General features: G+C 39.0%; 1 protein-coding gene across 4 annotated transcripts in view; it reads left to right on the top strand.

Annotated features, from left to right (window-relative positions):
* Positions 1 to 16,417, top strand: part of EPC1 (enhancer of polycomb 1) — a 95,277-nt gene that overhangs the window by 67,753 nt on the left and 11,107 nt on the right. For all 4 annotated transcript variants that reach the window (XM_007446557.1, XM_007446556.1, XM_007446558.1 and 1 more), the window contains exons 3-10: positions 8,435 to 8,580; positions 8,989 to 9,195; positions 9,570 to 9,718; positions 10,628 to 10,787; positions 11,790 to 11,966; positions 12,054 to 12,143; positions 12,230 to 12,378; positions 13,985 to 14,337. In XM_007446557.1, the coding sequence (XP_007446619.1) occupies positions 8,435 to 8,580; positions 8,989 to 9,195; positions 9,570 to 9,718; positions 10,628 to 10,787; positions 11,790 to 11,966; positions 12,054 to 12,143; positions 12,230 to 12,378; positions 13,985 to 14,337 (1,431 nt within the window). The remainder of the gene's footprint in view (positions 1 to 8,434; positions 8,581 to 8,988; positions 9,196 to 9,569; positions 9,719 to 10,627; positions 10,788 to 11,789; positions 11,967 to 12,053; positions 12,144 to 12,229; positions 12,379 to 13,984; positions 14,338 to 16,417) is intronic.

Genomic DNA, 16,417 nt, shown 5'->3' with positions numbered 1-16,417 from the left:
TTCTCCTGTATCCTTGCCGGCATTTGAGGTTATCACTTTTTAATTTTAGCCATTCTAATAGGTGTGCAGTGATACCTCATTGTACTTTATTTTTATTTATTTATTTATTTATTTTGTGGTACGCGGGCCTCTCACTGTTGTGGCCTCTCCCGTTGCGGAGCACAGGCTCCGGACGCGCAGGCTCAGCGGCCATGGCTCATGGGCCCAGCCGCTCCGCGGCATGTGGGATCTTCCCAGACCGGGGCACGAACCCATGTGCCCTGAGTCGGCAGGTGGACTCTCAACCACTGCGCCACCAGGGAAGCCCTCTCGTTGTACTTTAAATTTGTGTTTCTCTAAATGGCTAACATGTTAAACATCTTCTCATGTGTTTGCCATCTATATATCCTATTTGGTGAAATCATTGCACAGGTCTTTTGCCCATTTTCTAATTAGATTGTTTATTTTAAATGTTGAGTTTTGAGGATTTTGTTTTGTTTATATATTCTAGACACACGCCTTTGTCATATGTGATCTGGAAATATTTTCTCCCAGTATATAATTTGTCTTTTCATTCTCTTAACAGTTTTTCACAGAGCAGAAGTTTTTAATTTTGATGAGATCCATTTACCAATTTTCCTCTTACAGTTCATGATTTTGGTATCAACTCTAAGAATACTCTTTGTTCTGCCTGGGGTCCAAAGATTTTCTCCTATGACCTGTTCTAGAAGTTTCACAGTTTTACATTTTTTTTTAATTTATTTATTTTAATTTATTTACTTTTGGCTGCGTTGGGTCTTCGTTTAGTTGCAGCAAGTGGGGGCTACTCTTCTTTGTCTAGTTGCAGTGAGCAGGGGCTACTCTTCATTGCAGTGCGCAGGCTTCTCACTGCGGTGGCTTCTCTTGTTGCGGAACACAGGCTCTAGGCACGTGGGCTTCAGTAGCTGTGGCACGTGAGCTCAGTAGTTGTGGCTTGTGGGCTCTAGAGTGCAGGCTCAGTAGTTGTGGCTCACGGGCTTAGTTGCTCTTCGGCATGTGGGATCTTCCCGGACCAGGGCTCGAACCCGTGTCCCCTGCATTGGCAGGCGGATTCTTAACCACTGCGCCACCAGGGAAGTCCCTACCTTTTACGTTTAAGTGTGTGATCAATTTTGAGTGTGCGGTTTAGGTCACGGTGTTCCCCCTGCCTCCATTCTGGGTATCTAATTGTTCCAGCACCATTTATTGAAAAAGTGATCCCTCCTCCATTGATTGCTTTTGCTTCTTGGCCAGAAATTAACTAGGCATGTTGAAGTGTCTCTATTTCTGGCTTATGTATTCTGTTCCACTGATTTCTGTGTTTATCCCGAGACCGTACCACTGTCCTGATTACTACAGCTCTATGATAATCCTTAACATCAGGGAGAGTACTTCCTCCTTTATTTTTCTCCTTCAAGATTGTTTTGGGTATTCTAGGGCTTTTCCCTGTAAATATTACAGTAAGTTTGTATCTGCAAAGAAACCTGCTGAGGTTTTGATAGAAATTGCATTTAACCCTATAGATCATTGTAGGGAGAGCTGACATCTTTCCCGTGTTGAATCTTCCAGCCCACGACCACCGTGTGACCCTCCAAGTATTTAGGTCTTCTTTGATTTCTTTTATAAAGTTGACACTTATAATTTTCATCATAGAGACCCATGGTTTTTTAGTCCTTTTTTTTAGATTTATACCTGTTTTCTTTGGAACAATTGAAAATGGTATTGCACTTTTGATTTTGGTTTCCACTTTTTCATCGTATACAGAAATGCAGCTTAATTGTATGTTGAGCTTATGTCCTGTGGCCTTAACTGAAATTACATGTTAGTTCTAGGAGATGTTTGCAGATTCTTTGGGATTTTCTGAATGGAGAATCATGTCGTAGTCTGCAAATAGAAATGGTTTTGTTTTTCTTTTCTAACCTGTATGTCTTTAATTGCTCTTTCTTGCCTTGTATAGTGGTTAGAACTTGAATATGATTTTAAAATATGAATGGTGAGAGCAGACATCCTTGCCTTGTTCCTGATCTTAGAGGGAAAGAATTTAGTCTTTCACCATTAAGTATTAGGTCACCTGTAGGGTGGTTTCTTTTTGTAGTTGCTTCTATGAGATTAAGGAAGTTCCCCTGTATTCCTAGGGTACTGGGAGTTTGTATCATGACTGTTGAATTTGTCAAATGCTTTTTCTGCATCAATTGATAAGGCCATGTGATTTTTTTTTCCCCTCTTTAGCCTTTGATATGATAGGTTGCATTGGTTGGTTTTCAAATATTGAACCAGCCTTGCATACCTGGAATAAATCCCACTTGGCTGTGGTGTATTATTTTTTTCATACATTGTTGGGTGGGATTTTATTGAGGAGTTTTGCATCTAAATTCATGAAAGATATTGGCTGGTAGTCTTTTGTGTCTTTTGTGTGTGTGCTCTGCCTTGTCAGGTTTTGGTATCAGGGTAATACTGGCCTCATAAAACAAGTTGGGAAGTGTTCCCTCTTATTTTCTGGAAGAAATTGTGTAAAATTGATGTTAATTCTTTAAAAATTGGTATTGGCATTTAGTGTACTACAATACACAAGAAAAGTCTAGTTATACTGTAAATTTCTGCAAAGTTAAAATTGAATCTTGAATGCCAGGTGGTCTAAGAAGTTGCTTATGAAGAGTACATTGCCTTGAATTATGTATGTAGACCGGTTCATTTCAATTCTCATAATTTCTATTTTGTAAAACTCTTAAACTAATTTACACAAACTGCTCCTTGGAGTTTTAAAGATGGTAATTAGTATTGCCGAAAAAAGTAATGATAAACACGTTTGAGAATTATTGCCTGTTATATTCTCCTTCCACCCCCAGAGTTACAATGCGTATTACTTGTAGGCTCTGGGAATCTCGCAGTTAAAAAAGAAAGTTTCTTTTAACCCAGCATTTTCAAAATATATTCATTACATGTTATCTGTTAACATTTCATTGAACATTTATTTGGAAAATCTCAACGTTTTTCTTGTCTTATAACAGGCTTGGGAAAGAGAGCATAATTTTCTCCTGTCAGAGCTGTAAAGGAAGAAACCTGTATTAAAACCATCATCCCCTTCTTATAGTTCCAAACTGTGGTTACTTTTCTAAACTATTTCAGAGTGCTATTCAACATGTTCTGCTCCAAAGGGTCTTAATATTGTTTCTCTTTCGACTGGTGATCTGGAAGCCTTCTAGATTGTACAGCTAGGACTTCTCCTTTCCTATTCATACTGGCAGAGAGGACAAAAACAGTTCTGACCAGAATAGGCAGGAACAATTCTCTCTCCCCCTTCCCCTTTGCACTCGGGTCTCAAGGTTCTCTCCTGTTAATCCTCAAAGGAAATCTTTTTTTATCAGGCAGTCTTGGTGTATATTTTGAATATGTATATATGTGTGTGTATAGATACAGATCTGTGCATTTCCAGTTCTGTCCACTGGTAGAGCCAAGAAGCAAAAAATATTCAGTGGCAATAAGCACACCTAGCACCTATTCCCTGATCTGTTCCCCGCTAAATAGGGCCAAGAATATGCAGAGAAATGGCTGATCCCAGGGCTGGGGCAGGTTAAGTACACGAGAAACCTGGAACATCTTGTTATGCCAGAAATTAAGAACTCACAAAAATGGCAGAGGCATATTCCACTGGCTAATTTGGGGACATTTTAAGCAGTGAAATAATTGGGTACAATGAACGACTTATAAACATGGAAAAAGTAGGAATTCATTATCACCATACTGGTAATAAGCCGTGCTAAATGGGAGCTTATTACTATTACCAGAAGTGTAGTCTCGTAGTTTTACAGTACAGAATGTCAAGAGCCGAACGGTGCTGTGCATCATCTTCACACTAAGTGCAACCGAGATTGAGCCACACAAGAATCCCCAGTGTGTGCTCACTGTAACGGGAAATTCTCATGAGGGTCAGGACATTTCCATGGCCTTAAACTCTCCCCACAAACTGCTCATTAGTTACGGCGGCAGGTGGGGGCGGCAGTTATACGGTGGGGTAATGGGACAATATCTTGACTGGTGGTCACAGTTATCACCACTTATGAGAAACAGATGAACATCATGTGCCTCTAGGTGTGAGACCCTGGGAAGGACTAAGAATAAAGTCGGGTGGTGTGGCAGCTAAGAGAGTATAACCTAATATCAGTGGGGAAAATCCCACAGACACAGAGTGAGCAACCTGCTAGTAGTGGGAATGGTAATACTACTGAAACAGACATCATCAGTGTCCTAAAAGACAGCGAAAGGCTGTGGAAATGTTCCAAAGTAAAGGAGGCTAAAGAGACATCAGGAAAAATACCTGATCCCAGAGTGGTCATGTACTGTAGTGGGAAATGTTATGAATTATTGGATCAGCTGGCAAAAGTGGAATATAAAGTTGATGACTGTACTGTGATTATGTGGGAACACACTCTGAAGTATTTAGCAGGAAAGAGCCATTATGAAGGTAATTTACCCTCTGGTGGCTCAAAAAAATTGTGTGTGGGGGGTGTGTATATGTGTGCGGTATGTGTGTGTGTATACACATGGAGGGGGAGAGGACACACACATGCAAGTGACAAAGCAAATGGAGTACAATTTTAACAGCAGGTGAGTCTGGGTAAAGGATATGCAGGTGTCCCTTGTGCTGTTTTTATTTGGAGGCTTTTATGGGTTTGAATTTATTTATAAATAAAAAGATTTTTATAAAATGGATCCTTATAGAGCCTCCTTTTTTTCTTTTTTTTTTTTTAAAGGAATTTTGCCTTATTTATTTATTTATTTTATTTTACTTTGGCTGTGTTGGGTCTTCGTTTCTGTGCGAGGGCTTTCTCTAGTTGTGGCAAGTGGGGGCCACTCCTCATCGCGGTGCGTGGGCCTCTCACTATCGTGGCCTCTCTTGTTGTGGAGCACAGGCTCCAGACGCGCAGGCTCAGTAATAGAGCCTCCTTTTGTACAGAACAGGTGTATCCTTTCTTTATGCCCTGAATCTGAAAGATTACATTTTCTCCTTCCCTTTCCCCATCATGCTTCTGGTTTTACTTTCTCACAGATAAAATCTATAGCATCAACCAACCACGCAGATATAGCAGGATTTTATCTACAAAGGACTTCATATGTAGGATTTCAAATCTTTCAGATCTGGGATTCTCTGTTTACTCTCCCCAAGTACATTCTAGAAGGGACTCAGTAGTTTATAAATATAAAGAAGTTGAAGAATTTCATGATCTAGCTAGCCAGTGATCACTTTTGTCTTCTTAGGTCCAAGCAAGGATGTCAAATAACTACCACCGCACAGTAAATAGCACTATTACGATGGTCTTTTCTGCTGCCCAGAATTTACTCCAGGGTCTTTGCAAGTAGCTGTTACCAGTCACAGGGAGCTCGTGCTTGAGTGGAAACCTGTGTGCCCTCCCTGCTGTGGGAGGTTTCTCCTCAGCCTTGAATAGTGTGCCTTCTTTTCCATCAGGAGTTATATTCTGTTCCCAGTCTACATTTTGTGGACCCAAACACCCTTTCACTATTTGCTTCCTGTAATTTAAAAATGCTGCTTGGAGTTATGGACATACCTACCTGTGCACACTTAGTCTGAGCCGTAATATGGCATTTGTTACATAGACATTTATATGCATTTCACCTTTACTACTGGACTCTAAGCACAGTGGTTTGTACCACTTTGTATCGCCTTTAAAATAATCTAATCAATTTACGTGTACTGTTGTGTTCTTTTTATTAGGTTTATTTTCTATAGAATTTTCTCCTCCATCTCTGTAGAATACTATATTTTGTTTAGCCGTATACACATCTGGGTTTATCTCTAGCAGAATGTTTTAAACAGAGTCAGCTTCTGCTGTATGTCTCCCATTGTTTAACAATTATTGGCTAACTAGGGCTCACTGTAATTGGTAGAACTCAATTAGAAGAGGCAACTCATTTGCCTGTTTCTCTTTAGACCTTGTTTTCTGCACTCAGTAACATGGCCCAGGAAATTTGAAGATATTCCTGTTTCTAGAACCATGATACATATGTTACATCTTTTTGTTGTTGTTTGTTTGTTTGTTTTTTTGCGGTACACGGGCCTCTCACTGTTGTGGCCTCTCCCGTTGCGGAGCACAGGCTCCGGACGCGCAGGCTCAGCGGCCATGGCTCACGGGCCCAGCCGCTCCCCAGCATGTGGGATCTTCCCGGACCGGGGCACGAACCCGTGTCCCCTGCATCGGCAGGCAGACTCGCAACCACTGCGCCACCAGGGAAGCCCCATATGTTACATCTTTATCAGCTGCAGCTGAGCTGTAAGTTGGACATTTGGCTGAAGCCAAATTACACTTCAATCATTGGCTGTGGTTTTTTGGTCAAATGAAATCCTAAAGTGAGTTTTTACATGTTAGCTTTTCTCTAGGGTTTTAATATTTTATATCTGAACAAGATTTGGTTCTCCTCATATTTGAAGGTGTTAGATGTGTTTACATTAACTAAAGAAAAGCTTCTGGCAGAGGCAAGAGCAGCCTCTCAGGCACATGGTAACTTCAGTGGCGAAGCCATAGAGCTCCCTAGGGTGGGAATCTTCCTTTCCCATTTCCATTCTGTTCCTTAATTTGTTGGATGTGACTTGTCATTGATGATATAAGGTATGCCAGAAGTATGTCAAGTGTATTTTGATAATGCATAAGTAAGGTGATACTAGGCAGGCTTGTTTAGTTTTTATGAATAATTAAGCTTTGTAAATGTGATTTGCTCTAAAGAAAAATAAATTTTATAGTGGAGGGTGCCAAAGCAATGTATGAATGAGACCCTAAACATGTATAAAGTACACCCTTAAGGAGGCAGAACACTGATAGTTGGTCCCTATCAGTTTGGCTTTCTGGATTATCTGGATCACCACTCTTGAATAGAACTTTCAGTGATGATGGAAATGTTTTTATAATCTGTAGCATCTGGTAACAGCAGTAACCACTAGCCACATGTAATACTTAGCACTTGAAATGTGGCTACTGAATTTTGCATTAAGTTAATTTAAATCTAATTGGTCACACGTGGCTAGTGGTTACTCCACAGATGTGGATTTTTTTGGTTAGGGACAAAACAACAAATGTGTTTAATCCAACAGTTTTTTTTGTTTGTTTGTTTTTTTGCGGTACGTGGGCCTCTCACTGTTGTGGCCTCTCCCATTGCGGAGCACAGGTCTGGACGCGCAGGCTCAGCTGCCATGGCTCACGGGCCCAGCTGCTCCGCGGCATGTGGGATATTCCCGGACCGGGGCACGAACCCACGTCCCCTGCATCGGCAGGTGGACTCTCAACCACTGTGCCACCAGGGGAGCCCATTAATCCAACAGTTTTAAACCACTTGGGAATCTCCAAAATCTCTGTTTACATAGCAACAGCGAACAGAATTAGATGGTGGAAAATCATTGAAGGGCCGATGGTGCAGGAAACATGGGTGCAGAGAGGGTAGCTTGTAGAGATTTTTATGAAGGATCTGAATATTCATTTATTTTAATTAGGAATGTTACAGAAGTGTGATACAGGTCAAAATGAAAATGAAGCATAGCGTTATAGTTCCACAAATATTCGTTGGGTTCCTATGGGCCAGATACTATGGTCAGTCTTGAAGCAGGGATGGCACATGTGGGGCAGGCAGAGTCCCCCACCTTGTTCCTGTTACAGATGTCACCACGCTGACTGCAGATGTTTTCAGGGTTTTTTCCCACTTGAATAGAGTCAAAATCCAAATGCTTTTCAGTAGAGTACTGCGTGCAGAGTTGGTGTACAAGATGAACATGTTTACTGCCTCTGCACTGATATACGGAGATGGATAAGACACAGTGCTTCCTCTCTGGGAGATCAAGCACATTCGAATGCTTAACAAATAAGATTGTAAAGTAAGAAGGGGAGTGATCTAGAGCAAGATTTTTTTTTTTTTAATTGTTTGTTTGTTTAGTTATTTATTTATATTTGGCTGCGTTGGGTCTTTGTTGCTGCGCACAGGCTTTCTCTAGTTGCGGCGAGCAGGGGCTACTCTCCATTGCAGCGCACTGGCTTCTCATTGCGGTGGCTTCTCTTGCTGTGGAGCACGTGCTCCACGCACGTGGGCTTCAGTAGTTGTGGCATGTGGGCTCAGTAGTTGTGGCTCACGGGCTCTAGAGTGCAGGCTCAGTAGTTGTGGCGCACAGGCTTAGCTGCTCCGCAGCACGTGGGATCTTCCGGGACCAGGGCTCAAACCCGTGTCCCCTGCATTGGCAGGCGGATTCTTAACCACTGTGCCACCAGCGAAGTCCCTTCTTTCTTAAACTTTAAGTGTGGGAAGCTTAGGTTGTTTGTGAGTCTGAAAACAAAATCTTTCAAAAATCTTTCCTATTTCTTTAGAGATTTTCCAGACATTTGTGAGAGGTTTTGTCCGTGTGTTCACACAATAAACGATTGCTTATGGTTTCTTCTTTCAGCTTTTAGTTTGGATGCTGAACAGCCCGATTATGATTTGGATTCTGAAGATGAAGTATTTGTGAATAAACTGAAGAAGAAAATGGACATCTGCCCACTGCAATTTGAGGAGATGATTGACCGTCTAGAAAAAGGCAGTGGTCAGCAGGTACAGCTTCATTGTATATATATTAAGTGTGTGTATATGTCTATATAAATCTCTCTTCCATATGGAAACAGTGTAATGCTGGGGAGAGGGTAAGCAAGCAGGCTCATGAGTTCAAGCATGAGTTCATGTCTTATCTCTGCCCATTACTGGCCTGTGTAATATTCAGTATGTTTAAATTTCTCTGTGCCTCTCTTTCCCCATCTGTAAAATAGATGGATAAACATGGCAGGATTGTTGCGAAAATTAAATAATTTATATAAAGCATCTAGCTCATGGTCTGACATGTACAAGGTGCTCAGCATGTCTGTTGTTACTGCTGTTATTTTGATTATTGTCATTTAAATTTAGAGGTACTTTTGAGCCTTTTATTTGTATTATGTGAAAATGACATAATGATTTTACATTTAGCCAGTCAGTCTGCAGGAAGCCAAACTACTGCTAAAAGAAGACGATGAATTAATTAGAGAAGTTTATGAATACTGGATTAAAAAGAGAAAAAACTGTCGAGGGCCATCTCTTATCCCATCAGTAAAACAAGAGAAGCGAGATGGTTCCAGCACAAATGATCCTTATGTGGCTTTTAGAAGACGTACTGAAAAAATGCAGACTCGAAAAGTAAGAGAACCTGGGGAAATTCTTTTGTAATTTTTTTTGATGTAAGAAAATTTATTTATAATTATGAGTGTCTCAGTATCTGAAGGCTGTGTTTTAATTTGTGTTTAGACAGACTTTCTATATATTGTAATGAAAAATATTAATTTAAAATGTCAGCCTTAAAATTCAGTAGAGTTATTAATATATTTTAATGTTAATCCATTAAAAACCATATTCAAAATTGATTTCCTGGTAATCCGTGTTCCCTTTCAGTGTCTTTAAATTCTAATCTCACCCTTCAAATATATATATTCTTATATATCACTAGCTATATGCAGAATGCCAGTAGTCAGAAACGCTTATTGACATTAAACAAAGCAAATTCATATTTACAGAATCGCAAAAATGATGAAGCCTCTTATGAAAAAATGCTTAAGCTGCGTCGAGATCTGAGTCGGGCTGTTACTATTCTAGAGATGATAAAAAGAAGAGAAAAGAGTAAAAGGGAGCTATTGCACTTAACACTGGAAATTATGGAAAAGAGGTAAAGTATATTTTAATAGCATTAGCAGCATGGTACCATTAGAATTTTGTGTAGAGTTAATTTATGTCCTAAGCAATTATCTGTAACTCCAGAAATATATTCTTTTAATAATAGAGACTACTGAAATGTGTGCTGTGGTATGCTTTGTATATTTTTACATACGTTCCTCTCTTCATTTTCACTTTTAAAGTGACTGGGTTCAATAAAATTAAGTTATTAAGTTATGCCAGGTATTTACATTTTGGAATCATATTCTTTTGCCCTTACTTGAGTTGTGTGCAGGGCTGTGAGGGAGAGAACATTTGTCACTTCTAAAGTTTTTATTTTATTTACTAGATGGTAGTGAATTTTTTCTTAACACTTAACTGAGCTTTATTAACAGGGAAGTATAAAAAGGGGAGAGGGCAAGGCCCATAATCTTAACACTCAGGTAATCCTTTAGCAGGGAGCACAGTGAAAACTTCAAGCCTCACTCCCCTATTTCGTAGTCCCTATTCCCAAAGAAAACCACTAATCAGTTTATTGTGATTCATTTCAGAAAAGTTAGTTTTATAGCACAGGCAACTCAAATTAGCAGAAAGTTCCTCCACACCATTTTAGGCATGAATTTCAACGTCTCCACCAAATCTTTCACCAAAATTGCTATGTTAAAATTTAAACCTTTGTTTTCTTTCCCACAGTTATCTATTAATGGTGCCAAGATAAAGCTATAAGCCAAAAAGCAAAAGAAAGAAACAATAGGAATTCTGTAATCTTTAGGTTTAATAAGCATTCAGCAAATAGTTTACCTGTAATGTTAACCTTAGGTCTAATCAGGATTTATAGTTATAGCTCAGTTAGTTATTAGTCGTCACGAGGTTGAGTACTTCCTGAACTAACTTTTTCAACTTCCTTTCTTTGCCATTTCAGGTATAGTCTGGGTGACTACAGTGGCGAGATCGTGTCTGAGGTCATGGCGCAGAGACAGCCCATGAAACCTGCTTACTCCATACCTGTTGTACCCCTCACCAACAGCGGCCAGTTCAAACACCAGGAAGCCATGGACGTGAAGGAATTTAAAGCTAATAAGGTGATAAAAATTTCTGTGGGCGGTAGTAGCTGATAATGTTGAGTGGTATTTTATCACTAGATTCAGAGTGAAAAAGAAAAAATATGTATATAAACCCTACCGTGAAAGCCAGCTTTTGGTTTAAGACTAGCCTGTAGATATAGCAGTAGAACTTGTAAAGAGAGATACCTTATAGTTTAATAATTAACTTTTCTTTAAAAACCGTAATGCCATAAACTGCATAAAACTTGGTATAAATATTTATGTCAACTGTGATACCTGCCATGATCTTTTTCTTCATAACAAATATCATTTCTGCCTCTGATCTTTCTTGCCTGTTGCCTGTACCTCAAATTCATACCTCTCCTAGCCTCTGCCCTCACCTGCCATACGTATTTCTAACATGCACTGTGTTCATTGCTCTGTCAGTCTTGCCTCTGTGTTTTATTCTCGTGTTGTTTCCCTATATAATGATTTCATATCTTTATCATCTAAAACTGCTCGCAGTTCTCTTTCATTGTTTAGCTAGCAAGTCCTTACTACTCTTTATTATTTTAATATCTCAGCATTATGGATTTATTTTTCACTATGTTAACAGTTATCTGAAGTTTGCTTTGTGTATATGTTTCATTATTACTTTCCCAATATTGATTTGTTAATTCTTTAGAATAAAGACTAGACATCCCTTTTTTAAAATTCTCCCCTAGAATTTTCTTAGAAAATTAAGAAACAGATACAGGAGCCAGCAGTAAATACTAATTGTTGTTCAAGGATTTCAGCAGCTGGAGAACTTCTGTTCTCTTCTTTTACTTGATTATGATTATGTTTAGGCTGTAGAAACATATTCCTGTTTTCACAGAGACCAACCTCTAAGACTTTACAATAGAAGATGACAAAAAAGGGTCTTGTATCTCTTGAGTGGGAATGCCTTCATTTTCGCAGTAAACTTATTTTTAAAACTTCCCCCAGACTTTCAGTTTGTTGAACATGGTTTCTAGTGTGTAATTCATGACTGTATTGCAGCAAGATAAGGCCGAGCTTATCCGACCTAAGCGTAAATATGAAAAGAAGCCCAAAGTCTTACCTTCATCTGCTGCCGCCACTCCTCAGCAGGCCAGCCCCGCCGCGCTGCCGGGCTTCAGCGCTAAAGACCTGAACCAGTATGACTTTCCCAGCTCGGACGAAGAGCCTCTCTCCCAGGTCAGTGTAAGCATTTCTGATTTCTCATGAACACACACGAGAAATGTGGGAAGGCACATGTTCTGACGCACTTCCTTTTATTTAAAGGTTCTGTCTGGCTCTTCGGAAGCTGAGGAAGAGAATGACCCCGATGGTCCTTTTGCTTTCCGTAGGAAGGCAGGCTGTCAGTACTATGCTGTAAGTTTCGGGTTCTCTTTTTAAGTAACACACTGTTTACCTGGAGCTGACAAAAAAAAATAATAATTCAGATTTTTCTTTTTAAGCCTCACTTAGACCAAACTGGCAACTGGCCTTGGACTAGTCCTAGCGACGGAGGATTAGGGGATGTGCGATACCGCTACTGCTTGACCACCCTGACCGTGCCCCAGAGGTGTATCGGATTTGCGCGAAGACGGGTTGGGCGCGGTGGAAGGTAAGGCGCTTCTGTGTTCCTAGCAGAGGGATGTTTTAGATGGTGGGCGATGGGACCTAAAGCTTCAAGTGAGGTGATCCTTCTAAGGCGCTCATTTTGTTCCTGTCTGCTATCCTTAACTGATTTTTTTGACTGAGGTACTTCACCACTTTGTTACCTGTTTCTTATACAACCGTAGCTTTTAATTCGTAACTAATGGTTCCCTAGTGGATCTGCTTTTCTTCCCAAGATCGAAAGCCTCCGAGATAGATGAAGGCAAGTATAAATCAGGATTACAAAAAATCGTTTTAGGAGTTCTGGGAGATATTGAGAAAAAGGATTAAGTAAGCTAAGAAGTGTCATATAACTGGTACACTGAGTTAACTCATCAGTGGAAAGGCTCCAAGGCCCATGCAGGACCTGATCTTGACATCAGCTTGTCAGGACGCCTGCCTTTGTGTAGACCTGATAGAGCCCTTCATACTCTGGATGCCTTTATATGAGAAGTTGTGTGTGGGAGGGGGGAGGAGTTGCAGAACACATGAAAGCGAAGGAAAAGAAAGACATTTGTATAATATTAGTGAAAAAAAATTAAAAGGCAAAACAGGTAAATCATCAAGGTGCTTTGAGGAAGAAAGCTAAAGGTATAATTTATGGTCAGTTAATGACTTATACACATTTCTTTCATTTTTGAATCTTTTTTTGTTTGTTTGTTTTTTGTTTTTGCGGTACGCGGGCCTCTAACCGTTGTGGCCTCTCCCGTTGCGGAGCACAGGCTCCAGACGCACAGGCTCAGCGGCCATGGCTCACGGGCCCAGCCGCTCCGCGGCATGTGGGATCTTCCCGGACCGGGGCACGATCCCGCATCCCCTGCATCAGCAGGCGGACTGTCAACCACTGCGCCACCAGGGAAGCCCTCATTTTTGAATCTTGATTGCAGTTATTATCACTTCACCGTTAGTTTAGAATTATCCAGTCACTAAAATACATTTTATTAAGCGCTTTTTCAACCCCATCATTATGTTGACATCATAGTGGTGAAAATTCTCTACATTGGCTATATTTTATTCGATACTAGCATGAGTCAGTGTTAACATCCTAAGATGGAATCATTTATAAAGTTTATATAAATAAACTGAAAATATATCCTCTCAAGTGGTAGCTTCAAATATTTTGTCTATAAAAAATTTAATAGTGTAAAATATCCAAAGATCACATACCTTTACTGCTTTTCTCCTACCTACCCCCTCCAAAAAAAAAAAAATGAAGTTTTTGCTTCAATAAAGAACAGATATGTTAGCAATATTTCATGAATGTTTTGGTGCTTTATAATGGAAGTGAAAAATCAAATTCACTTGTATGCAGTAAAGCCAAATGTAGAACTGTTAGAAGACTCTAGCTGTTGTAAGATGGATAGTATACCTTATTCTTTAAGGCGGATTACTTTCTTCTTTAATCGAATCATTATAAAGTGAAAGAACCTTAACAGAAATTGAGATTTTAGCCCATAGAGCCAAATAACAAAATAATCAAATTTATAGCTCTTAAATATTCAGTATGAGGTGGCTTTGGGGGACTTGGGGGGAGTAGCTGTTTTACATGTCTGTTTGTGCCTTATTTTTAACAGGGTCTTACTGGACAGAGCTCACTCGGACTATGACAGCATGTTTCACCATCTGGATTTGGAAATGCTTTCCTCACCACAACATTCTCCAGTCAATCAGATTGCCAATACCTCAGAAACAAATACCTCGGACAAATCTTTCTCTAAAGACCTCAGTCAGATACTAGTCAATATCAAATCATGTAGATGGCGGCATTTTAGGCCTCGGACACCATCCCTACGTGACAGTGACAGTGATGGAGTCTCCTGTAGAAAATGGTATCGGAGTGTAAGTCGAACAGGAGCAGCACAGCCCGGGACCCAGACATGCAGCGCCTCTGCGCAGAGTAAAAGCGGCAGTGGCTCAGCGCACTTTGGTATGTTCATTTGTTACGACGTGCGTTTCTGTAGAAGCACCGGGTTCATCAGTTTTGGGAATATGTGGTCTATTATACTTAGAGCTAAAAGTCCTTTTCTCTTAAAATAGGACTTTTTAAAAATCAAGGTTTAAGTATTTATTTGAGTCCTGATTGTACGTGTGTCTTCGTTTAAACATTTCCACATATATAAGATGTTTATTGCTATTTAATATATGACATTTGTTTCCTGGATATACTTTGTGAACTGCCAACCAAGATCCAACTATTATGTTTCAAATAATAAAAAAAAGAAAATGGACCATAAATTGATAGTGTTTTATATTTGGACACTTTTCTGGTCTTTTACTTAGACTGCTTTAAAGTAAGCCAGCAAGTCGATAGATATACAAGCTTTCTGTGCTTACACAGTCATTCAGAATAATTTGTAAGAGGGAAGCTAATTTTTCAAAGAACAGTGTTTGTGTAGGGATTATTTTAATAATTTTGGAAACATTTTCAGGTAATACCTACTTTAGCATTAGGCCTACATTGTGAAATGTGTCTAAAATAAATGCCATCTACTTAAAATATTCTTCAAATTTTAGTTTTCTATTTTAAAGCAAATATCTGTTGTTTGAGTCATGTAGATTATAGAAATTCACTGTTAAAATTGTTATACAGATTTTTATAAAGATGTTTATTCTGTCCCCCTAATTATCTGGTAAGGCTACAGTTAAACCTAATAAATATGAAAATGTGCTTCTTATTCTTAAAGACCTTCAGAAAAGATTCCATAAACTGATTTACTTTGTGGTTAGAAATAAAGTACTTCTGCGAAGCGGAAGTCATTCAGCTCATAAGAAAAATAATAACATTTCAGAAATCAAGTAGAAGATAATCTAACTTACTCTGAGGCCTACCTGACAGATTATTTATAATCCCATTAATTTCAGAGTCTATATCATGAAGAGTCAGTTTCTCTCTGCTTTTATAGTCTTAAAAATCAAAATGAAGAATTTTTCAGTATGAAGGAGGACTTATATATTGGTGTGAGTGTAGAGATTTTAATAGTATAAACTTGTCATATGTTTCCCTGATAAAGATTTTTCAGTTGTTTAAAATTCTTTTGAGACTAGACGTAGAAAATTGGCTTGTTCTGTCAATTCCTCGTCTTCTCCACCTCTTAAAATAAAGTCATGTAACTATCCTAAGGCTCTTACAGTGATTTTTTTTTAATGTAAATTGTTTTGCCATACTACTTAAGTAAGCATTGATACTGTAAAACTTACTTGAATATTAAATATTATAAGAATATTTATATTCTTATAATATAATATTCTTATAAACTTATAATATTATAATATAAGAATATTAAAAGGTGAACATGGAACAGTAGTATTACCAAAGGTAGAACTGAAAAAAATCTTTAATAACCGTACAATTTTCTTTTTAATCATTTCCTTCCCCTGTATATGTGATAAAATTAAATGGGTTTATCAGTTTTTCTGTTGCATCTAATTGTTTTCAATTTTCCCTTAAATTTTACTAGATCTTCCTGTATACTTAGAGAATAGATACCTGCAGGTTGCTTTAGGGTAATGCTTCATTCGTTCATGTTTGTGGATATTCCAGAAAGCTAAAGCTTTTCCCTTTGTGCTCTATAAAGTATGTAACAATGGACTCATATCATGTGTAGTTTTAAGGGAATTCAGCTACAGGCCCCTGGAGAAAAAAATTAAAATTTTAGCAGTTCAGACATTATACAGGATTCTAAATGGAGTTGAACTAAAAGAGTGAGCCACACTGGGAACAGGAGAAGTGAGTCTATTACTGTTCCTCTTGCAGCGTCAGTGCCTGCATTGCTGCCTCGCTCTGTTAAGCATCTCATCTTGTCAATGTAATTGTAGTTTTAAAGATTTTTCTTTTCATTTGGTGTAGCCCCCAGATACAAACCAAACTGCTCCATCTGGTATTCAGCCACAGAAACTCTGGTCTAGCGTGATGCCAGAGGAAACACGGCTGTGTCGGGCTTGTTGAAAGGAGGAGATGGACCCGTCGTGGTACACACTAAAGGATTTTTTTTTTTTTTTTTTTTTTT

This window comes from Lipotes vexillifer, unplaced genomic scaffold, assembly GCF_000442215.2.
Source record: "Lipotes vexillifer unplaced genomic scaffold, Lipotes_vexillifer_v1.1 scaffold229, whole genome shotgun sequence".
NCBI classification, from domain to species: domain Eukaryota; kingdom Metazoa; phylum Chordata; class Mammalia; order Artiodactyla; family Lipotidae; genus Lipotes; species Lipotes vexillifer.
The sequence above is the reverse complement of the archived record's forward strand: the minus strand, read 5'-3'. Positions and strand labels throughout refer to the sequence as shown.